This window comes from Sciurus vulgaris (assembly GCF_902686455.1).
Source record: "Sciurus vulgaris genome assembly, chromosome: 18".
NCBI lineage: Eukaryota > Metazoa > Chordata > Mammalia > Rodentia > Sciuridae > Sciurus > Sciurus vulgaris.
This window is the reverse complement of record NC_136479.1, coordinates 17,425,843-17,450,767: the sequence shown is the minus strand read 5'-3', so window position 1 is coordinate 17,450,767 and position 24,925 is coordinate 17,425,843. Positions and strand designations below refer to the sequence as shown.

Below are 24,925 nucleotides of genomic sequence, written 5' to 3'. Positions count from 1 at the left end.
CGACTGCGCATGCGCAGGCCGAGCGGTGGCTTTAATTGGCCAGAATTGAGGGCGCGCTGAGCCCGCGTGGGCCAGCTGATCGCGCTCTGAGGGCATCCCGGCTCCCCGTTCCTTCCCGGGCTGCCTCCTGGACCTAGGTCCAACTGGGTGCCCGCGTCCGCAGGGCCCGGGCTGACGGCTGCTCTTTTCGTTCGGCCTCCAGCCCGATGGAAGAGCCTCCCGGGAAGCCCCTCAGCTGTGCGGAGAAGGAAAAGGTGCCACGGGTGTGGGGAGGGCTGGCACCGGACTCTGACCCGCTGCCTGGGACGCTGGGCCTGGTCAGGTTTCCTCGGCTGTCCGAGGCAGCTGTCTCCTCGATCTGCTCTTCTGTTAGGGCTGCGGGGCCACCGGAAGTCAACGTGTAGACGACTAGCGCGGTGCTCGCGTGGTGGCGTTTAAAAGGCAAATTCTCATTACAGTAGCAATGCACAAATACAAAGTGCAAAGCTTCATAAAGCTGGAGCCCTCCTTGACGTCCTCCCCCCCACTGAATCTTGACTTCTTCCACCCCACGCCTGTTCGCCCCAAGTAGGTCTCCTCTCTCTCTTTTTTTAAGTTAGAGACAGACACAATACCTTTATTTTATTCATTTATTTGTATGTGATGCTGAGAATCGAACCCAATGCCTCCCATGTGCCAGGCAGGCGCACAACCACTCAGCCACAACTCCAGCCCCCAAGTAACTCTTTTTAAAAAAGTCTGATTCTTCCAGATCTTTGCGTGTGTGGTGGTGGAAGGGTTAGTTATCTCTGACCATCAAAAAGTAATACATATTTATTGAGGAGGAGAATGTTCAAAAGGGTATGATCTAAATGGTTTCCAAGTTCCTTTTTTTTGTCCATTTTTAATATCCACGTGAGTACACGTATACCTGCAATATATTTTTTTAAGCTCTGTAAGGATTGTGTAATTTGGAAGTACCCTCGTTTCTTTAAATATTATTCTAACAGATAGTTTGTTTCCAGGTTGTTGCATTGCTGTTTACTTGATTGCATCTTGTGCTTACTGTGCTAAACTGTACTAATTAACTCATCCGTCTTCTTAGCCTAGCTTCACTTCTTGTGGAGGTGAAAAGATAATTTACAAGTAAACGAGATAACGCCCAGAAATTGATAAGGTTGGTGTGAAGCAGGCTAGCAGAGAGTTAAATGCATAAACTAGAGCCCTGCTTCTTGCGTTGAAATGGTGCCATTTATAAACTTCATGCTCTTGGAAGAATGAGTGCCTCAAAGCTTCCTAGAAAGCAGAAAAAGACATGTGGCTTTGCTGCTTAGAGAATCTTTTGAACCACGAAACTAGAGAGACAGAGAATTCAGACTTTCAGAGAATGATAATTTGACTCAGCCCAATTCATTGATTTTTTTATTTAATAGATTTCTGTTGAATACCTACTGTGTGCCCGTCTGGGAATTCAGCAGTGAAAGCTCCTGTTTCACTGGCTATCTGTGCACTCCCAAATAACCCATCCCACTATGGAGCTTTCACATTTGTGGTTCCTGCTGCCTGGAATATCTGTCCCCCTGATTTTCCCAAAGCTAACTTCCTCCATCATGGCAAGTCAAGTCGCTCAAATGGTGGTCCTCAGTAATGCCTCCCTAACCACACAACCTGAAGTAGACAACTCAGTAAGCTAGACACTCTTATCACCTAGTTTATCTGGGTGTTTATTACCGTGTGAAATCTTATCTGTTTTCTTGTTTATCATCTGTATCCTTCACTGTGTAAATTGCATTGCCCACTCTATTTCTAGCACTTGGAACAAAAACCGGGTATCCATTATATTTCAGGTGCTAGAGATAGAGATACCTGGACCTTTAACAGACAAGAGATTGATTTGTTGAATGATGTAGGTGACAACTCCTGCCACCTTCAAGGATCTCACAGGATGGGGGAAAAAATCAGAAGTAAACAGACAACATAGTGTGGTACAGTAAATACTGTGATATGGGAAACCCAGAGAGGTATGGAGTGCCTAATCTGGATTTGGAGAAGAACTAAAGTCTAACCCAGGAAAGTAAAAATCTAAGCTGAGGCTTAAGGAATCAGGAGAATTGGCAAAGGGGAGAAATGCTGTAGGTGAGAGAACAGTTTATTCAAAGATCCTGAGGGTAAAGAGCTTGGTGCTTTTTGAGAACTGAAAATAGATTTGTGTGGGCCACATCCACTCCCTCCACTGGGTGTTGCTGAGAAACCCTTCTGAGTACCACAGACTAGCACTAGTACTACTAGACTGATAGGCACTTGTCTCTTCCCTATGACTCCACCTTTCCACTGCTTAGCATTGTTGGTGTTTTTCTTCTTCCAGTTGAAGGAAAAATTAGCATTCTTGAAAAGGGAGTACAGCAAGACACTGGCCCGCCTTCAGGTAGGTGAATTGTATTCTCTCAAATTGAGGTTAGTACAAACTATATAAAAACTGTTCTTAACAGTAATAAGGCATTAAAGAAAAGGTATTTCCTGGGCTGCTTTTGTTTTCTCCAGCGTGCCCAAAGAGCTGAGAAGGTTAAGAATTCTGTTAAGAAAACAGTAGAACAGGATCACTCGCTTCAGCAGGAAATCTCATCACAGCTAAACCACTCAGGTAAATCTAGCCTATTTATTTATACTTGTTTTATTATTTTCCAGGAACATTTAGCTGTCCTTTTTCCAGATCCAGCAGATAAGAAGCAATAAATTTTTACCATAAAATTCAAGAAAAAAACTACTTTTGGGTTAAATTGTTTATTTAGTTTTCTTTTTCTCCTCAGTATTTAAAAACTATATTTCATATTTAGGTATTAGAAAGATGATTTTTTTAATTTAATTTTTTTTTTATTTGGCTAGGATCAAACCCAGAGGCTCCTTACATTTGCTTGGCAAGGTGCAGTGTATTTCAGTGGTAGCGTGCCTTTTAATGATTTTTTTGCACATCCACTGTACTATGGAAACTGTAATCACTAAGTCAAGGACATTTTCCTCACCCCCAAAAGAAACCCTGTACCCATTAACAGTCCTCCCTACCCCTTCCTAGTCCCGACCCTGGGAGTTACTAATCTACTTCTGTCTCTGAATTCCACATAAATGGAATTTTACAATATGTGGGCTTTTATATCTGGCTTCTTTTACTTAATGTTTTTGTTGTTCATCCTTCTATATATGCATTCATCCTTGCTTCTATCAATACTTCATTCCTTTTAATAGCTGATTAATATTCCATTGAATATGTATGTGCCACAATTTGTTTATCCATTCGTCAGTTGGTGAATATTTGAGTTGTTACCACTTTTTGAGTATTATGAATAATTCTGCAGTGAATATCCATGTATAAGTTTCTGTATATGTTTTAATTATGGTAACTGGTGATATTGGGTATATACTTCTTAGTGATTAATGTTAAACATCTTTTCATTTGCTTATAGCAATATGTGGGTCTTCTTTGGAAACACATCTATTTGAGTTCTTTGTTCATTTTTTAATTAGGTTATCTAATTTATGGTGCTGAGGATTAAACTTGGGGTCTTATGCATGTCACTACATCACTAGCCCTTGGTTGTCTTTGTATTGTTAAGTTTTAAGGATTCTACCTAAATTCCTATCAGATATGATTTATTAGAATTTTCTCCCATCTGTGAGCAAAAAATTAAACATATAGTTGTTTATTCAGTTGCTCTTGTTTCTTCTCAGGTTTTCCAAATTATATTATTTAAAATAATATGTACATAGAGGAAAAAATCTAGATTAGAAATAGTATAAAAAACAGTGATCATTTCTGATATCAAATTCAAGTAATTTAGGGGCTTTTGAGATGAGAAAGTGATGTTAAAATTACTTCAGAAAAAAAAAAGGAGGCCAGGTCTAGTGACACACACCTGTAATTGCAGCTACTTGGTCAGTTGAGGCAGGTGGATCACAAGTTTGAGGTTAGTCTGGACAATTTAGTAAGACTTGGTGTCAAAAAAAAAAAAAAAAAATGGGCCAGCCTGGACGTGGTGGTCCACACCTATAATCCCAAGAGCTCTGGAGGTGGAGGCAAAAGTATCAAGAGTTCAAAGCCAGCCTCAGCAGAAGTGAGATGCTAAGTAACTCATTGAGACCCTATCTCTAAATAAAATACAAAACAGGACTGGGGATGTGATTCCGTGGTTGAGTGCCCCCGAAGTCAGTCCTCAGTATCTTTAAAAAAAAAAAAAAGAAGAAGAAGAAGAAGAAGCTGGGAATATAGCTTAGTGATAAAGCACTTGCCTAGCATGTGTAAGGCCCATGTTTTAATCCCTAGTACTCAGAATGAATAAACAGGTACATACATACAGAAAATTAGGTGAGGGACTGGGGGCATTGCTCGGTGGTACATACATGAGGCCCTGGGTTCAGTCCCCAGCACCAAAATAAATTAATAAATTAATTTATTAATAAATAAATTAATATTTTAAATTAAGAGAAAAGATAATTGTGATAAAGACAAATCTTTTCGTTTTAAAAAGCACTTTTTCAGTGTAATTATATTTGTTTACATTTATTTAAAATTCTGTACTTAGAATTTTAAAAACTTGAATCCTGCCTAAATGAAATGCCATTGATTTTTTTCCTAAGTAAATGTTCAGTAGTGTGTGTATATGTATAATTTATGTATATATCTAAAATTTTTATTTTTATTTATTCACTTCCTTGTGTGGGAAATGAACCTGGGATCTCATGCATACTAGGCAAGCACTCTACCACTGTAGCCCTATAAGATTTTTAAATAAAAATGGAGGTGGGGGGGGGTTGTTTCACTTTAAAAGGAAAATAATATTTACATATGTATTTTTCCCTTTAGAACCTAAAAATGAAGGATCTCCTTGTAACGAGTTACAAATCAATGCCAGTCTTGTTGGGAAAACTGGAGAAAAGACATCTGTGGCACTTGATGCTGAGCCTGAGTCCTTTTACCCTGAAGATGGCCCAGAAAAAGGATTATATATTTCAGGAACAGATGACATCCAAGAACATTTTCCCTACAGGGTAAATGGCCCTGATAGTGAGAAAAGGCAAAATAAGCTGCCGGGGAGAAGAAAAAAGCAGCCAAAGAGAACATATATCTCACAGGAAAGAGAATGTTTCTTTGACACTGATTCACTCTCTGGAAAAAGACTGAAGAAACAGGAAGCAATCAAGAGCAAAAATTCTAGGTCACCAGTAACTGAAGTACCTCGCTTTTCAAGTTGTAAGACTGAAATTCCAAATTTCCCAGCACCAGTTACAGAAACCGATGGAGAGAATGTATTAATTCCCTCAACTGCCAAACCACAAAGAGTTGATGATACACCATTTAAAGGAAGTAGTTTCTCCAGTGATACTGCAGATCCTTTGCATACTATATCAGATAACAGTAATCATGACCACCTTGAACACATGCCGCCCAAGGGTAACTGTGAACTCGTTACTCAGGGGTTTAAAAACATTAGCCTTACTTCACCAATAAACCTGGAGGTCCAAGGCCAAAAGATGACTGTCTCTATAGATAGCACAGTAGTACATAAAACTACAGGCACCACTGGCCAGCTGCCTAGAAGTCCTACCTTAGAGGCAGATAATTCATGTTCTGTAAACGAACTCCCTTACAATAACGTATCTGCAAAGATAAACCAAAACTTAAAAGAACAAAATCACACCAAAAAATCTTTAAAATCTCCCAGTAATGCTTTTACTGGTAGAAATGAAAATCTTCTGGAAAATGAGGTTCTAAGTCAATCTAGCCTGGAAGCAGTCACTTCTGTTTCTACAGAAAATCAAATACATTCTTGCACAATGCTTGAAGGCCTTCTGTTTCCCGCAGAATATTATGTTAGAACAACGCGTCGCATGTCCAATTGCCAGAGGAAAGTAGCCCTGGAAGCCGTAATTCAAAATCATTTGGGTGGCAGGAAGAAAGGGTTTAAAAATAAAAATAAGGAAGCAACTAAAAATTTAAACCTTTCCACTGAAAATAGTGACCAGAGTGAAACTGAGATTTTGAACACAGGCACAGGACAAGCAATCACAAGAAGTCCTACTCAGGAGCTTCTCTCTTCAGCTGACATCAGCTCTCCCCCTGGGTCCACCAAAGACAAAGACTCTTCTAGGAGGGCTCTTGTGCAGCCAGCTGGCAGAAGACACAGAGGAAAAAGAAAATCAGTCTGCACCCCAGCACTAGGTCATTGTGAACTGCTTTTGCCAACTTTCAGCATGTTGGGTGTTAACAGATCCAAGGAAGAAGTCACCTTGGACAGGCAGCAGAATGAAAAAGCCATTATTCATGGTAAGAAGAGAGTTAAAGGTACATTAGGTGATGTTTGAGGATGACGATGATGATGGCTAATAATTACTGGCACTTTCTAAATGCTGTACAGTTGCTCATTGAATCATCACAGCCTCGCTACATAAGGTAGAATCTATTTGTGTTTTAATTTTCAGTTAAGGAAAGTAAGGCACAGGAAGCTAAACCAACTTTAATTAATTTAATTAATTAATAATAATATAATTATAATAAAAAGTTTGGTAAGCACCCAATTTATTTCCCTTTTCAGTGTTGACTTTTTCAATTGTATCTGTGAACTCTATCTAGTACCATACTGCCAAGTTTCAATCTTGGCACTGTTATTTCAATTCAATTAAATTAATTCAAGTTGTTTTAGTCTCTCTGTGCCTTATTTTCCTTAACAAACACCCTGTAAGACCAAGTTTTAGGGCTGGGGTTGTGGCTCAGTGGTAGAGAAATTGCCTGGCATGCATAAGGGACTGAGTTCAATCCTCAGCACCACGTAAATATAAAATAAAGGTATTGTGTCCACCTACAGCTAAAAAAAATATTTTAAAAAAGGCCAGGTTTTACTGTTTTCACCTTAAGTACTCAGCTGTCCTACAAAAGCAGCCATGGACAGTATGTAATGGAATTGTGTCCCTATAAAACTTTTTGTACAAAAGTAGGCAGCAGGCTGCTCTGTACCTTTGAACATAGACTTTGGTCTGTGAGCTGTAATTCATTAAATTAATTTAAAAATACTAATCATGACTTTTTTTCCTTATCTTTGAAGTTGACAAGAATGCAAAGAAATCAAAAAGTCTGCACTCCAGTAATCTAGAAATGTTCTTATATTTTGAAATGATCCACTGGAATTTTAGTAACCTACAGCTACATTTAAAAAGTTTTTCTGAAGGTGACATTAACATAACATAAAATTAACTTTTAAATTAAGCAAACCATTCTGTGGCATTTAATACATTTACAGTGCTACCAGTTCTAAAATATTTTCATCTCTTCAGAAGGAAACCCCATACTCATTAAGCATTTGCTTTCTGTCACCTTTCCCCCTACTCTACCCTAAGCAGTCACCGATCTGTTATCTCTGTGGGCTTAATTGTTGAGGATATTTCATTTAAATAGAATTACATACTGCGTTACCCTTGGGTCTGACTGCTTTCACTTAAAATATTTTCAGAGTACATAGACAATGTAACATGTATCAGTCAATACTTTATTCTTTTTTTTAGAACTGAATATTACATTATATGTATATATCAGCTTATTTACCGGTTCATCAGTTATATGCAGCTACATTTTGAATAGTACATGACTCCAGACACCATAAGAGCAATAATTTTTTGTAATGGTACTGGGGATTTAATCCAGGAACACTTTGCCACTGAGCTACATCCCCAGCCCTTTTTTTTTCATTTTGAGATGGGACTCACTAAATTGCTTAGGGCCTCACTAAGTTGCTGGGGCTAGCCTCAAACTTGTGATCATCTTGCCTCAGCCTCCCAGGCTGCTGGGAAATAAATTTTTGCTTGATAGGGAAACTAAGTTAACTTTTGTGAAGAGTTAGTTTTTTATGTTCTGTTCTCTAATAGCCTACTGGAATCAGGCTTAGCAATGGGAAGGATTCTTAGAGATTTTTAGCCCAATTCCCTTATGGGGGAGAGTGAAAGAAGAAGGAAAAGTGAAACAAATTGACTTGCCCACATCTACACAGGAAGTCAATGGTTTGCTAGGCCTTGACGTCACTCTTCCATCTCCCAGTTAACTCTGTCAGAACCACACTGTTCTGGATCCTGCAAAAGGATAGCTGCTATTTAACCACCCACCTCTTTTTTTGGCAGTGGTGCGGGGAGGGTACAAGGTTTGAACCCAGGACCTCGTCCATGCTAGGCAAGTGGTCTTTCACAAAGCTACCTCCCTAACCCTTTTTTTTTAAAAAAAATTGTGAGACAGTCTCACTACATTGCTCAGATTGGCCTCGAACTTGATATCCACCTGCTGCAGCCTTCAGAGCAACTGAGATTAAAGGTATGTGACACTGTTCATGGCCCTATAATTATATTTTAAGCCCTTCACTCAGGTTGGCTGGAAGTAATGTACATTTTCTATTATTTAGTGTTTAGAAACTCACCTGAGGGGCTGCAGTTGTGTCTCAGTGGTAGAGCGCTTGCCTAGCATGTGTGAGACACTGGGTTCAATCCTCAGCACAACATAAAAATAAATGTGTCCATCTACAACTAAATTAATTTTTTAAAAAAGAAACTCACTGTTAGATATTAATATCTCTTGTTTGGTTTTGTTACTATTGTTGTTGGCTTATTTTTCTATTTTAGGGAAGGAAGTTCGTTGTCAAAAAGAGGACTCCCTCTCTTCTAGTAATAATGCTTATTTAGCTTTGGAGGATGATTTCAGTGCTCCATTTCATAAAAATGAAATGCTAAGTTTAAAGCAACTGTTGTCTTTTCTCAATATCCCAGACTTTCAGTTACCTGATGAAGACTTTGGGTCTCTTATGCTTGAAAAACTGAAGTCCTGCTCGGAAAAACTGATTGAGCCTCTGGAATCAAAAATGTACAGAGAGAGGCATCTTAAAGCGGAAGATTATGTTGTTTTGGAGAAACTGAGTCCTAAACAAATAGATGCAGTAGTGGAGGACTCAGAAGAGGACCTTATTACTATACCAGGAAAAGCACATCCTCAGATACCAAATCTCAAAAGCCAGCCTACCAACAAGGGCCTTTCTTCATCCATGATACTTTTTACTCCTTTAAATACTGCTGCCTCTGACACTGACAGCACACCTACTGTAGACCTGTATTCATCCGCTCTCCCCATGTTAGGCGCTACTCCAGCTCTTGGCTCCCAGGCATGCTGCGAAAAAGCATCTGCCAAAGTTATTGGACAAACTTGCTCTACATCACAACTTTCTCACTTGGAAGACACAGTCAGCCTGACCAGTGACAGTAAGCAGTGCAACAGTTCCACCAGCCCACCCAAACTGGGAACCAGCCTGCATGTGTCAGGAAGGCAAGAAAAGCCAGCCTGTGACCGTGACTCTGGCCTCCAAGCAACACCTCTACCCACTGAGTCATTGACTTTCAGAGAAAATCAGCTCTGTGGAAATATGTGCCTGGAGTTGCATAAACATTCCACTGAACAGGTACAACTGTTTCCTTTGTGAATTTTCTCTGAAAGAAAAATATCTTTGGGAATACGGATAGGATGACCTCCTCACCATTGCTCTTGATGTTTAAGAATGTTTCAGCATGTTTCTTTAACATGATTTCATTGTGAATATTCCTCTCATTCTGGAGAAATTAAGGCGAATTTTAAAAAGATTGTTTTAAACATAGGCGATCCTGTTCTTTTGTCATCAATGAAACAGTTGCATTTGAGCTTTGCAGTTATTATCAGAGAAAATTATGTATGAGGTAGATATTTTGATGAGTGTATGAGGTAGATATTTTGATGAGTGAGCGGCACTGGCTGACTTTATACATGGGTACATTATTAGTGTGACTTTTGTTTCCACAGACTAAAGTAGCAGATCTTCCCACCTGTGACAGCTTAAACACAGGCAGCCTACAATTGGTTTCAAAGTTAAAGGTCAGAAGAATATTCTGTTATTATGTGCCTTGTATCATACATGTGAAAAATCTGATAAGCTGATAAGAAAATTGAAAAGAATTTGATCATATAGCATCTTGTTCTTATTAAGTACAGTGGTAAGCAGATTTGGAAAAATGATTTGAATTCTTTTTTTAATAATATTTTACCTGTATTTATATTTTGAACTCTCCTCCTGAAGTTTATATGTCAAGCTATTGCCAAGAGCAATTTAAGCAAAGTAATTTAACTTTGGGACTAAATTTAAGTCAGGCATTTTGATGGAGAGAAAAAGATAGGAGTTGTTCATTCCTCTCCTACTCAAATGGTATGCTTCTAAGATAATCACTTTGGTGATTTATAAGAAAATGTGTAGCAGTTCCAGATTTTGATATAGTGAATGGTTTGTCTTTGTTGCATGATAACTGAAAATGTCTCCAAACATTAATTACTAATGGCATTAGAGATGGATTGGAATGCAGAATCTCTCCCAAAGAAGAACCACTGATATAGAGGAAAGAACAAGTCCACATAAAGCGCTTCTGCCAGTTGCTGACCAAGTGACTTTAGGAAAATTCCATAACCTCTCAGACCCAGATTCCTTTTCCATGGAAGATACTGTACCTATGTTCTGTTTCAAAGCCATTGAACCAATTTTAATGACTTCACTTCTTAAAGAATTAATAATTTTATTTATATTTCCAAATTTATATGTCTAATTTATTATTCTCATATGGTTTTTTGTCAGTGTATATGTGATTTAGCCTCCTTCTCCATCCCATATTTCTAAGAAAGTATTTTTTCTTACATCAGATTGGGGTTGTATTGATTATTAATTTCCCACTTAGTTTATTTCAGTTTTATCCTTAATAGTGCCTTCTTCTATTTTTAATTGTTATTTTAATCTTTTATTTTTTTGCTAACTCCTTAAACTGCATTTCTAAATTATTTTCATCTTTCTGATTTCTGATAAATCTGTTTACAGCTGTGAATTTTTCTTGGAAATACCTCTGGATTTGTTCCAGGGGTTTCAATGCACAGTATTCTCTTGATCATAATTAGAGGTAGCATTATTATATGTGGTTTCAATGTTACTCCTCTTCAACCCATGAGCACCTCACCAGAATGTTTTATTTCCAAATGGATAAGTTCTTATGAACTGTCTTTTTGTGTTTTAGTGAGATTTATCCCATCCTGGAGTTACACATTTTTAAATCTATCATGATGTATATGTATATAGGCAATTTTTATAGTTAAATAAGATCCACAATTTTTTCTTTTGGTGTGCATAAAACTTTTTACCACCTGGTACTTCATCTAATCCTAGTAATTCATCAGTTTTTATATTTATTCTTTTCATAAAACAGACTGCAAGTATCCCTTTAACATAACTGTTGTTACCATTCTGGGTCAGAATCCTTCCGGTTCCTGTTCCGTGGATGTGAGTGCCATGTGGTGGGAACGAGCTGGTTTTAAGGAGCCTTGTATCATAACTGCTTGTGAATATGTAGTTTCTCTTTGGAAACCTCTGGATACTTGGCAGTGGGAAAAAATTTACACCTGGCATTTCATAGAGGTAAGTCAGAATCTTAGAACTGATGGGGTTGGAACTCAGGGATGGCAGACCCACAGCCCTGGGCTTGAACCCAGAACCTCAAAACAAAAAGAATCTTAGATATCTGTGCAGTCGTTTGTGTGATAATATAGTGCACAGCTAGCGAGATTGGGATCTCCGGCTAGGCATGACAGAACAGAGAGACGTTGGTTTATTTTCCAACATTTTATTATGAAAATTTTCAAACATACAGAAGAGTGGTACAGTGAGCCCACCCATATTCTCACCATCTCGACTCCGCCATTAACATTGTGCTTTATTACCTGTTTATCTAAAAGTGAATTTTTACACTAGACCTGTTGGAGGAGCTTGGAATTCCTTGTCTGTTCTGACTTTGAAACTTGCTTATACCCATATTCCCTGCCCTTCACCAAAACATTATTTCTGCTTTCTTCACTGTTTGTCCACCTTCGTACAGAGCTTCGTGGTTGTAATCCTAGTGTGCTTTAAATGTTTTAATCTGTCTTTTCTCCTTTACCATGTAAGTAAGCATTTTTCCTTGTTGCTACATGTTCTTTATACTGGTTTGTACTTCATTCTTGTTTCCACTGTACTTGCAGCTTCTAGCACTGTGCTGTGCATAGAGATGCTCAATAAATATTTGTTCAGTGAGTAAACATAATTTTTATTTAGTTAGTTTTTACTTGCTTTGGTGCTGGGGCTTGACCCAGGGCCTCATGTGTGCTAAGCACGTGCTTTACCACTGAGCTACACCCCCTGCCCCTAAACGTAATTTTCTTTTTTTTTTTAAGAGGTAATCTCTTAGGGGCTGGGGAGATAGCTCAATCGGTAGAGTGCTTGCATTGCAAGCACAAGTCCCTGGGTTCAATCCCCAGCACCGCAAAAAAAAAAAGAGAGGTAGTTTCACTATGTTACCCAGGCTGACCCTGAACTCCTGGGCTCAAGTGATCCTCCTGCCTCAGCCTCCTGAATAGCTAAGATAAACATATAGTTCTAAATGTGGCATAATCTCTTTATTCACTTGGTGGAATTTACTTAATTATTCCCATTATCAGATGTATAAATTGTATTAAGTAAATGCTAACTTGGTGGGTACAGTGGTGTGCACCTGTAGTCTCGGCTACTGGGGAGGCTGGGACAGGAGAATCACTTGAGCTCAAAAGATCAAGGCCAGCCTGAGCAACATATAAATGCCTATCTCAAAAAAAAAAAAAGAAAGAAGAAATTTTTTTCCCTGAGGCAATTGCTAACTAAACACTCAAATAATGTACATAGGTTTACATCTTAGAAAAAGAGGGTATTTTCTGAACCTTCTCACATTTGTTAACATGTTGGAAACAGTCCTGGTACAGTGAGAATACAAAAGAATGTGATAAATTTTAGAAGATTTAGATTAAAGTGAAACAACCAAATATAATTTGGTGGTGCTTTGTTTTATTTAGGTTCCTGTATTACAAATAGTTCCAGTGCCTGATGTTTGTAATCTCGTGTGTGTAGCTTTGGGCAGTTTGGAGATCAGAGAAATCAGGTAATTCCCAAGGTGATTTTTTTTTTTTTTTCTTTTTTTCCCTTTATCTTTGTCTCTATCATCTTGTTTTGAGTGATGGTTATCACCTAGACTTAGGGTTTTTTTGGTTGGTTGGTTGGTTTTTTTTTGAAATGGGGATCTTACTGTATAGCCCGGGCTGGCCTTGAACTTGGGATCCTCCTGCCTCAACCTCCTGGAATTATAGGCATGTGCCACTGCACCCAGCTCTAGGCTTGTGTCTTGAAATAATTTGTTTTTAGATTTAGAAAGAAATTTGTTTAAAAAAACAAAAATTAACAAATGGCATCCCTGATTGAAGTTTTCGTTTGAAACTTGCACTTAGCCCTTTAATATTAAAGGCTTACTCCTGCCGGGTATGGTGGCACACGCTTGTAATTCCAGTGGCTTGGGAGGCTGAGGCAGGAGGATTCCAAGTTCAAAGCCATCCTCAGCAGCTTAGTGAGTGCCTAAGCAACTTACCAAGACCCTATTTCATAAAATAAAAAGGACTGGGAATGTGGCTTGGTGATTAAGCACCCCTGGGTTTAATCCCCAGAACCAAAAAAATAGGGCTTATACTCCTGACTTTTCCCCATTTTTCGTCAGGGCATTACTTTGTTCCTCCGATGATGAAAGTGAAAAGCAAGTACTACTGAAGTCTGGAAATATAAAAGCTGTGCTTGGCCTGACGAAGAGGAGACTAGTTAGCAGCAGCGGGACCCTTTGTGATCAGCAAGTAGAACTCATGACTTTTGCAGAGGACGGAGGGTAAGCAAAGCATTGGTTGATTTTGACTGTTAGATAAAGAAGCGATTTCTCACTGGTTTCAGAGAAAATAGATGACCAGGATCTTGTTTTTCTGTACTGTAAGTGGGAGATAGCAGGTACTGCCTCAGTACCAGCTTACAACCTAGAAGCAAGCTAGAGAAGCGGAGGCCAGACAGGACAGGAAAGAAGTCAGCAGAGTGGGGAAGACCAGTGAATATGGTCTGTTCTTCAAATTTTGAAATCTCTGTGTTCCCCTTACATGGTAGAAGTACCTCAACCAGGTGTGGTGGTGCACACCAGTAATCCCAGCAGCTCCGGAGGCTGAGGCAGGAGGATCTCAAGTTCAAAGCCAGCCTCAGCAATTTAGCAAGGCCCTGAGCAACTCAGTGAGACCCTGTCTCTAAATAAAATACAAAAAGGGCTGGGGATGTGGCTCAGTGGTAAGTACGTGCCCAGCATGTGTGAGACCCTGGGTTCCATGCCCAAAATCCAGGACTCGAAGTCCTGTACCCAGTTGTCACTCCACACGCTTGGTGTCCACTGCTCCAGTGACCTTCCAGATGCTGACTTGACTACTTGCAAACATACATTTTCAGTTTTGTGCTCTTTCTTACACTCTGTAGTGGCTACAAAGATATTCATTATGTTAATATCTGTGCATTTTTTAATTTAATTTTTAAATTTTTTGTTTTAATTAGTTGTGCATGACAATGCATTTATACATTTTGATAGATCATACATAAATGGAGTGTAATCTCATTTTTCTGATTGTATATATTGTAGAATCACATCAGTCATGCATGTACATGAGGTGATAATGTGTTTCACTCTACTATCCTTCCTTTCCCCATGCCCCCTCCCCTCCCTTCACTCCCCTCTACCTAATCTAAAGTAACTCTTCTATTCTTCCCTATTCCCCTCTCCCCTGCCCTTATTGTGAATTAGCATTCACATATCAGAGAAAACATTTGGCCTTTGGTTTTTTGGTTTGGCTTATTTTACTTATTAGCATGATATTCTCTTAACTCCATCCATTTACCAATAAATGCCAGAATTTCATTCTTCTTTAAAGCTGAGTAATATTCCATTGTATATCCATATACCATATTTTCCTTATTCATTCATCTGTTGAAGGGCATCTAGGTTGGCTCCACAGTTTAGCTGTTGTGAATTGATCTGCTATAAACATTGATGTGTCTATGTCACTGTAGTATGTTGATTTTAAATCCTTTGTGTTTTAACATCTTGTGGACACCTCAAATTCAACCTGTAGGAAACTGAACTCAGAACATCTTCTCTGTCATATCCTTATTACACTTTTTCTTTTCTTTTCTTTTTGTTGCTGGAGATTGATCCTGGGCCTTACACATACTAAGCACGTACTCCACCACTGAGCTTTACCCCCCTCAGCTGGTTACACTTTATTTTTATTTGTCTTTCCTAATAACAAAGGGCAAGGACCTTATTTGTCTTATTTATTCATGACCTGTTTCAGTAATCTAGGCAAGAGACAAACAATTAGCTGGCACGGTAACCTATTCCTTTAATCCCAGTGACTTAGGAGACTAAGGCAGGAAGATTGCAAGTTCAAGGCCAGCCTCAGCAACATAGTAAGACCCTGTCTCAAACTAAAGAATAAAACAGTCTAGGGATGTAGCTCAGTGGTAGAGTACTCCTGGGTTCAGTCCCCAGAACTGAAAAATAAAACAAAACAAAAAAAAAAAGAAATAAGTGTTTGCTTAAGTTAGGAAAGTGTCAGTAGAGATGGGAGGAAGCAGGCAAATTTGTGAGAAATGAGACAAGGAGATCACTAAGACGTGGTGAGTGACTAGATTGAGAGGAAGGAGACAAGAATAACGTGCAGGTTTCAGGGATGGTCATCTTGGTAGATGGTTGTGCAGTTGTTGAGATAGAAGAGCGAAAGAAATGAGATTTAACAAGGAACTTTGAGCTTAATATTGGATATGACGAAACTGAGGTGCTTGCAACAGGTCCAAGTAGCTCATAGGAAAGAAATAAGCATTCATTGTAGAAAATTTAGAATACACTGTTTTCTGCTTAAAAAAATTTTTTTGTGGTATTACTATGTGTATTTTAATAATGTGTGAAGGACTTATAGAAACTGCTTTGGTGTACACTACTGATTTTTTTTTTTTTTTTTTTTTTGTGGTGCTGGGGATCAAACCCAGGGCCTTGTGTTTGCAAGGCAAGCACTCTACCAACTGAGCTATCTCCCCAGCCCCTCTACTGATTTTTAATACTATTTTAAATGCAGAAACAAAGAAAAACAGTTTTTGATGCCCCCTGAAGAGACGATACTTACTTTTGGTGAGGTCCAAGGGATGCAGGACGCTCTGCTTGGCACTACTACCATGAACAACATTGTCATCTGGTAAGCTTTTGCTCCAGGGCCTCGGCGTCCTCATCAACAGGTGAGGGTAATGCCTCTGATTTTATGGGATTGTGAAGATTAGGTAAGAGACAGACATGGTTGTTGGTGGTCCTGGGTGGTTTTTTTTATTTTTAAACTGTCAGCTGTGATATGCTTATTTTACCAAGAAAGTCACCATTTAGACATGGTGGAAAAAAGATCAGTCTGAGTAGATTACTTTAAAATAAATGGAATTTAATTGTGAAAATGTATAGTTGTTTCTGCTTCTGCTTAATGGTTAAGTGACTTCTGTGAAATGAACTTTCCTACCTCAACTAACTACAAACTCTGGAAAAAATATAAAAACAACCATCTGAAGACACAAGAGAGCAAGAAAAAGAAGAAAAATAATAGAATTTCCCCACTGAGAAGGAGGAAGTGGCACAGAAGTTTCTCATTCTTAAATCATTAAGCCAGGGGCAGTTCCTGGTCTGATACTGATGACTAAAAGCCTAATAGTAAACCTTTTGTCCTGCCAGCTTAAAGAACCAAAGGACAGAGTTCAGGGTGACCACAGCAGCTAGAAAGCGAGGGAGAAAAGTCCTAAAAAGAAGAGAGCCACAGAGGGACGCTTCATTCTGAGTATAATTACCACCTGCATATCTGACTGATCCTGTAAACTACATTGTCCAGGGCAGGCTATCAACAACCCAAGTGAGGCCAAAAGAACGGAACTGGATTTCAGCATTTGGAGTTAGAATTCAGCCAGGTTACTTGTTTACTAGAACAAACAAGACAATGTTCTTCAGAGGAACCTAACAGAATCCAGAGTTTTTACAATATATTGTATCAAGATATAATCCAAAATTACTAGATATACAAAACATATATAACTTATTTGGTTATATTCAGGAGCCAAATTAACAAATTTAGTATAGGGAAGAGTCCCTAGCCACCTAGCTACTTCTGAGTACAGGAAAAAACCATACCCAGCTAGAGGCACTTACAAGTTTTAATTTGTTAGGAAAATAGACTGATTCCCCCCACACACACACTCAGTAGCCTGTCTATTAACTGTTTCCTTGGGACTAAAATGGGTCTTAATAAGAGGAAGTTATTAGTGTCACTGCTCCATACCTGTTACGTACCATCTGACCCTAACCCTCTGGAAATAAACTAGAAAAGCATGGCCACTGAGAAAATTTGTCTCCTGTCCCCTAGAGAATTTCTGAAATGGGCCTTCATCGTTCTAGTCTTCCAGGAGACACCCTTGTCCCGCAGTCCAGAACAGCAGTGTCCACTCCTGACGCATTCCCCAGGGTTTCTGTGCAGTCTTATTTGAAGACAACGTTCTTTCCATAGGTTGATTATCTATTCTTTCTCCTGGTCTATAGTCCAGACCTTAATTATTTGACTCTAAGATTATTAATATAATGTAGTAATTGGTCTCCTTGCCATCAGTCATATTCAGCAACCAGATCATTTTCTTCCTTTTTTCCTGGGGTGCTTGGGATTGAACACAGGGGCTTGTGCATGCTAAGCCAGCACTCCACCACTGAGCTACACCCCAGCTCCACGTTAACGCTCTTTCATGTTCCACTCCCCATTGCTCTACTACAAAAGTGTCTTCTCCGGCTACACTGTATTCCTTAGCTTTTCTTTGTTCCTGCCCTTTTTCTAGTAGTAGATCTTTGGAATTGGGGATGTAATAGATTAATGGATCACAATGGATGGGGATGGGAGGGATCTCTTTACTTGGATTCCCTTGCAGGATATCCTTTTTTGGGGAGCAGGGGTACCAGGGATTGAATTTAGGGGCACTCAACCACTGAGCCACATCCCCAGCCCTATTTTGTAAGGTCTCACTGAGTTGCTTAGTGCCTCGCCATTGCTGAGGCTGGCTTTGAACTCCCCAGCTGCTTGGATTATAGGCGTGTGCCACTGCTTGGTGAAATTTCAGGCAAAGGAGAAGCAAATAATGGAGTGCAGCCCTGGATGCATGAGGATCATGAATGCCTGGAAAGGAACTCAGACTTCATCTTGCAGCTCACGAGGAGCCAACTGAAAGTTTTTCATCACTGGAATAACATGACCCTGTAATTACCAGTCACAAATTCTCAACAAAGCCAGGAAAGGCTCTCTTTGTCCTGCTTCTTACATTCACCCTCTTCCATGCTTGCTTTCTCCGTTTTTTAACTCCCAGTCTTCTCTTTGCTCTCCATTAACTTGGTCTAGCTCTAGTGTAAACATATAATGGAGGTAGAACTCTAGATCTGTTTTAGCTATAGTCTCACCCAATCAAGTTTGATTTCCTGGTCATTGTACCCCATGGAAAATTTAGTCATAGCAAAATCGTAATGGTAGTACTGTCCCATGCGCCTAACTTCAATACCAAGTAAAATAGGTAATGGTGAACTTTTCTCATGGAATTTGAGGATTTATCTCTAGTGGCATAGCAGAATTTATTTATTGGTAAAGTTAACTTGTAGTTCTACTTTTATCTAAATCTGTGAATAAACAAAGTGCTGTGTCCCTTAGTTTTTCCCTTGGTCACCTCCTAAAAGATGCTGTGATAAATAAAAGAATATTATGTGAAAATCGGTTTGCTGGAAGAATGTGACCAGCTTATTTATTTTTGGTGTCTAAGGAATTTAAAAACCGGTCAACTCCTGAAAAAGATGCACATTGATGATTCTTATCAAGCTTCAGTCTGTCATAAAGCCTATTCTGAAATGGTAAGTAATGATCTGGGACCACTTGGTGTTTACCTACATGTTATTGTTGGTTTCACCCTCCCTGTTGACAGTTTTTTCAAAAATGGATAGCAGTGTTTGTTTTTTCTTGATGTTTATGGAGGAAAATAAGTGTTGGTTCCAGGTAGTTGCTTATTGAATTTTCTGGCTGTATAACATATAGGCAAACATTTATTCCCAGGTCTGAATTTGTAGACTAAAACAATATGACTCCAAACCACTTTGCCATAAATGATGTACAATACAAATGAATACTCTTAGGATGGTTAAATTGTCTCAGAAATGTTTTTCTCTTGGGCTTAAGTGTTCTCATGTAGAAACAAACAGTTACTTACCCATTGTTAATAGGCTTGGCTTACAGTCTAGTTTTGACATCCAAACAGGTTGAAGGTAGTTGTCCCCAAGTGAGTAATAACCACATAAGTATCCACTATTGAAGCCACAAGCAGAGGTGCTGGCTGCAGGCTCAGCACTTGCACAGACACTGACTTGCTTGCTATCAGTGGTACCTCTGAGCATCAGCACGCAGAGACTCTGAACATGAAAGATGTGTGTTCTTGGAAAATCTGTCACATAATCTTGAACCTAACATTTGAAGCAGGATGGTTGGATTTGTCTCTAGGATTTATGTACTATGCATTTAAATAATCTTATATCTTTTTTACAACATTAATACTTTCTTGATATTAAAACGTGTAACACAAATATATTAGATAGACCTGACATGGTGGCACATATTTATATTCCCATCTATTCAGGAAATTAAGGCAGGGGCATTGCAAATTCAAGGCCACCTGGACAACTGGAGAGACCCTGTTTAAAAATAAAAAGGTCGGGGCTGGGGAGATAGCTCAGTCGATCAAGCACAAGCCCCTGAGTTCGATCCCCAGCACCGCAAAAAATAAAAAATAAAAATAAAAATAAAAAGGTCTGGGAATGTAGCTCAGTGGTAGAGTGCCCTGGGTTCAATTTCTGGTATTGCCAAAAAAAAAAAAAAAAAGTTAGACACTAACAGTTCCCATTTATGTATATATGTATGTACATATGTATGCCTGTATGCATGTATGCATGTATGTGATAGGCTGGAAAGTGAACCCAAGCCTCACGTGTAGGCCAGTGCTGTATCACTGACCCGCATTCCCAGACAGTAGTGCTGAGATTGGCAGACTTTTTCCACTAAGGACCACATAGCAAATATTTTTACCTTCCCTGAAAATAGTGTCTCTGTTGAATTATTCCTCTGCTATTGTCATAAAATCAACTGTAGACATATATGAATGAATGTGACTATTCTAATAAACTTGTGAACAATGAAATTTGAATTTCATAGAATTTTCATATGTCACAAAATATCATTCATTTTCTGACTTTTTTTCAAACTGAAAAATATTCTTAGCTCATGGACCATGCAGAAGTAAGTGTTGGGTCAGAATTGGCCTATGGGCCATAGTTTGACAACTCTTTGTTAAGTGTGGGGCATTAACTTTTTAAGATTCTGGAGTTTTCTAAATATAAAGGTGATTCATTTTTATTTAAAAATTCAATCATTCTGGAAATGTAGTAAGTAGGAAGTGAATAATTATAAAATGACCTTACAGTTTTAACTTTCGTTTTGTTTTTTAATTTTTAGTTGTAGATAAACACCGTTGTTTTTTATTTATTTATTATATGGTACTGAGGATCGAACCCAGAGCCTCACAAGTGCTAGGCAAGCAGTCTACCACAACCCCAGCCCCTTAACTTTCCATCTTACTCCCAAAGAGAACTTTCAGTGTATAACATGTTTGTGTTTGTACATACATATTTATATGTATATATACACTCACTAATATTATTATTAGAAGCTATAATTTTAAAACTGAGATTTTCCCACAGAAACAGCCATAGGTAACAGTATCTTTTTTTTTTTTTTTTTTTTTCTTCACTTACTCTTGGTAGAGAGTAACCATGTCTGAGTTTTAAATAGGTTATTACAGTCTGGGCTGAGAATCTAGTCTCCACTTTCAAAGTTGTTTTTATGGAAAAATGGGTTCTGAATTTCCAAAACCAACTTACAAATGAGTATTTCTAATTAGAGGACTCCCTGTGCGTGTTTATATGTCCTCTTTCCCCAAACAACATTTCCCCAAATGGACGGCATGAGATGTTGTAACGTGGAGGAAACTGACAGGTCAGTTAGGTTCATGCTTGGCAAGACTGGCTGAGGAACACCTCGGAGCCCTGTGCTTGAGAAGCCGGAAGTCCAGCCTGGTGGTAATGTCAGCATTTCCTGTCAGAAGAAAAAAAATTAAGCCAGTAGTTCAGTCCTGGGTATTTAGAAGCCTGTTGATCATTCCTGTTATTCTTTGGTTTTTGTCTCTGTCAGACATGCTCTTAATGGTGTATTTGGTTATTAATTTTTCTCCTAAATTAGGGGCTCCTGTTTGTCATTCTGAGTCATCCTTGCGCCAAAGAGAGGGAGGCATTGGGCAGCCCTGCGTTCCAGCTGATTGTGATTAACCCTAAGACGGCCCTGAATATGGGAGTGATGCTGTACTGCCTCCCACAGGGGCAGGCTGGAAGGCAAGTGCGCGTGACTGCTGACCGCTGGGTGAGACACTGCAAATACAAAAACGAGGTGCTTTGTGTCACTTTGAATGGAAAACATGAAATACTATAGGCCATAATAATAAGGTTCAAAAGTAGGATGAAGTTTAGTTGATTTGAATCAGATCCCAGATTCCCTATATCCTGATCCCCATCAGGATGGGCTTAGGTTGTTTTGTTTTGTTTTAAATGTGTCTTCAAGCCCAGTTTTTTTCCTGTAAGGAAAAGGTTTTAAATACACAGAGTATTGAATATTCTCTATGGAACCCTCACCATGTATGTTCTTTCCATAAGCCCTAATTAAGAAACTTTTGAATACACATTAGGAAGACATCTTTACTTTAAAATCTGATGGAGCCTCCATTATGCAGGTAGTCGTTATTTAGCTGTTGATAAATATTTACCTGTGTATCTATTGACTGACATCAGTGACACATGGCATCCCAAGGGTGTCCTGAGCTGATAGACTTTAGAAGTAGTGGATGTTGGTAGGTCAACGAAACAACATCTGAACACGTAAGTCCTATGGACTACCTTTACCAACCAGAGAAATTAGCAACAAGGATTGAGAATACACATATCCAGTCCAGATCCGAGTCTAGCTTTAATAACTCATAAGGATAAGGAACCTGGATGGTTTTAATGCATGTTTCTTTGGATCTTGTGCAAAACCTGCTTGTTCCAAAAGATATTCTCAGTCCATGCACACCTGGCCAGCTAGGGCACTTCTGCAAATGTTTTTAATGAGAATACCAGAACTGAGCTAGGTATAGGCTTACAATTATAATCCCAGCAACTCGGAAGACTGAGGCAAGAGGATTGCAAATTTGAGGCCAGTCTTGGCACCTTAGCAAGACCCTGTCACAAAATAAATAAAAAGGGGCTGGGAATGTAGCTCAGTGATACCCCACCCCCAAACATCATCAGAACTACTTTCTGCAATTTGTGTTTACACATAGAACTTGCTTTTTTGGATATGAAGCAAAAACTAGTAATTGGTGTAGAAACTGAGGATGATGATAACTTCTTGGTCACGCATTTCCTTTGTCACTTTTTTTCGGGGGGAGGAGGGTACCAGGGATGAACCCAGGAGCACTGAGCCATATCCCCAGGCTTTTTAATTTAATTTAATTTAATTTTTTGAGACAGGGTCTTGCAAAGTTGCTGAGGCTGGCCTCAAACTTGCAATCCTCCTGCCTCGGCCTCCAGCGTAACTGGCATTATAGGCATGCACCACTGCACCCAGCTCCTGTTCCTTTTAAACCCATTTGTTCAACAAACTTTGAAAGCCTGTTTGGTGCCAATCCTGTAGGAAGTATCTCTGTTTGGGCTGCTATAACAAAAATACGGTAAACTAGGTAGCTTATAAATAATAGAATCTCATTTTTCATAGTTCTGGAGGCTAGAAAGTCCAAGAGCAAGACACTGGCAGATTCCGTCTGGTGAGGGTCCACTTCCTTATTAAGAGATGACACTTCTTCACTGTGTCTTCGTGTAGTAGATGAGCCAGCCTTCTCTGAGACCTCTTTTATAAGGGCACTCTCCTGTTCATGAGCGCTCTGCCCTCAAGACCTAATCACCTAAGTCCTCACCTCTGGGTACCATGATTAAATTTCAACAGATCAATTTTGGAGGAGTCACAAACATTTAGACAATAGCAAAGCACCTTCATTTCCAATCTCATGGAAGTTAGAAATAAAAACTAGACACTGCTGCTAAGTGCACCGGAGGCCACACCTGAGGCTTGCGTTATTTAGGAGCAAAAAGACGGAGGGCACCTTCCCTGGCAGCGCAGGCCTGAGGACCTCCTGCAGGTGTACGGAGCTGGGTGGCAGCTGGGGGATAAAAATGCCATTCCTGTGTTCAGAGAATATTCACTGAGGGCTGCCTAGGCAACGGGCTCTGCAAAGTGCTGTGATATGCCACTGAGTGTTGATATAGATAGGAGCTCAGTTTTTATTGAGCACTTCCTGTGTGCCATGGATTGTGCGGATAAGCTCTGTATGTGAACTGTTTCGTTCAGCTTCACAACAGTCTTATGAAATAGGTGCCCTTATTATCCTTATTTTGCTGATGAAATTAACCCAAGCCCAGGATCACATAACTCATATATTCTAGAACTTAGAATCCAGACCCAGGTAGCTAGTAAAAGGTGACCAGATTTCTGCTTCTTGATGCTTGTGGTTTTGTGGGGGAGATACCCACTGAGTGTGAAAGCAGGATCATCTCACCCGGTGCCAAGTTCTATGAAATGAAACCCGAGAATGTAACAGAAGGGGCAGGGTACACACGTGTGCTCTTAGGTGACTGCCTGATGATAGGACTCCCGCTTGCCCTCACTTCCTATCTGGAGATCAAGCCTGCCCAGGCGAGGAATAGTAAGAGCAAAGCCACTGAGGGACACTGGGTTTGGCTAGTGCAGGGACGGGGAGGACGGCCCCTGTGGGCTGGTGTGCAATGGTAAGGACGCATCAGAGAGCAGGCAGGGCCGCAGTGCCACACAGGAGCCAGTGTCCCCAGGTGCGGAGGCGCGCTCACAGTAACAGGGGGTTTGCTTGGGTCGATGCTTTAGCAATATGGTTTGGGGCCTGTTTTTTAAACAGCTCTTTTGACCTGTGGTCTGCATTGTCTCTTCTCTGCTTGGTGTCAGGTTCCTAGAAGGGGACGTGAGAGATCATGTTGCAGCTGCAGTCTTGACTTCTGGGACCATTGCCATTTGGGACTTACTTCTAGGTCACTGCACTGCTCTCCTTCCGCCGACCTCTGACCAAAATTGGTCTTTTGTTAAATGGTCTGGTACCGATTCTCACTTACTAGCTGGACAAAAAGATGGAAATATATTTATATACCGCTACATATAAATTAAGAGGAAAATAACAGTTTTCTGGATATATTTGGACCTTACTATTTTTGTCCCCTTTGGAGTATAACTGTAAAAGAATATCTGAATGATGTTTAAAATAATTACTTGTGTGCATCCAGGGAGACTTATTTTTAGTCTGATGGTGGTGGTGCCTACTGATCTTGAATATATTTGTTTATACTTACTTTGGGGGGAAAGGCTTTAGGTCAATTTTTATAATTTCCTGTATTTGCACATTTGCTTTTAATACATGTACATAAAACTTCAGGTGTCAATAAATATTTATTTTGATAAATTCTGCTTGGCATGTTCTATTTTTCTCATTTTATTTAGCTTTTTTTCAAAAACAAGAACTAATGATTATACAACTAGAATATTTAGTCAATAATACTTGCATAGGAAGTGTAAATTTCATAACTTTAATATATTAATGTGCAGTATACATTTCTATTTCTATTATTTTATTTTCACATATATATTAAAATAATACAAACCTATTAAAATATTCTAATTTGGAAATACTTATATTTCATTCCCACATGCACTTTTCTTGTTGGTTTTTTTGGAGTGCTGGGATCT

At 39.3% G+C, this 24,925-nt stretch overlaps 2 protein-coding genes across 9 annotated transcripts in view; one reads left to right on the top strand and one right to left on the bottom strand.

Moving 5' to 3' along the window:
• Positions 1–25: 25 nt before the first annotated feature.
• PALB2 (partner and localizer of BRCA2) lies at positions 26–24,636 on the top strand. 8 transcript variants are annotated; one of them, XM_079121163.1, is made up of 13 exons: positions 27–254; positions 2,345–2,404; positions 2,521–2,620; positions 4,835–6,295; positions 8,773–9,455; positions 9,830–9,901; positions 11,316–11,477; positions 12,920–13,005; positions 13,612–13,773; positions 16,049–16,165; positions 18,792–18,879; positions 21,311–21,459; positions 24,134–24,635. In XM_079121163.1, exons 1-13 carry the CDS (start codon positions 207–209, stop codon positions 24,342–24,344), a joined length of 3,399 nt encoding a protein of 1,132 aa, XP_078977289.1. In that variant the 5' UTR covers positions 27–206; the 3' UTR covers positions 24,345–24,635. The 8 variants fall into 8 exon arrangements, with proteins under 8 accessions (XP_078977285.1, XP_078977287.1, XP_078977289.1 ...); XM_079121164.1 differs by having other exon boundaries at positions 158–254; positions 8,629–9,455; positions 24,134–24,636; XM_079121159.1 differs by having other exon boundaries at positions 26–2,404; positions 8,629–9,455; positions 21,311–21,487; positions 24,134–24,636.
• The window catches only part of UBFD1 (ubiquitin family domain containing 1), a 38,257-nt gene continuing 33,239 nt past the window's right edge, over positions 19,908–24,925 (bottom strand). Inside the window, exon 7 of the mRNA XM_079121187.1 lies at positions 19,908–21,166. Coding sequence (XP_078977313.1) covers positions 20,969–21,166 — 198 coding nt within the window. The 3' untranslated portion in view covers positions 19,908–20,968. The remainder of the gene's footprint in view (positions 21,167–24,925) is intronic.

What these genes read in the sequence shown, in the direction of transcription:
- PALB2 (XM_079121158.1), top strand. Translation starts at nt 2,294, where the DNA reads ATGACTCCACCTTTCCACTGCTTAGCATTGTTGGTGTTTTTCTTCTTC. An exon ending in AATTGGTTTCAAAGTTAAAG is followed by an intron (nt 9,902 to 11,315) that starts GTCAGAAGAATA and finishes ATTCTGGGTCAG; the next exon opens with AATCCTTCCGGTTCCTGTTC. An exon ending in ATAAAGCCTATTCTGAAATG is followed by an intron (nt 18,880 to 21,310) that starts GTAAGTAATGAT and finishes CTCCTAAATTAG; the next exon opens with GGGCTCCTGTTTGTCATTCT.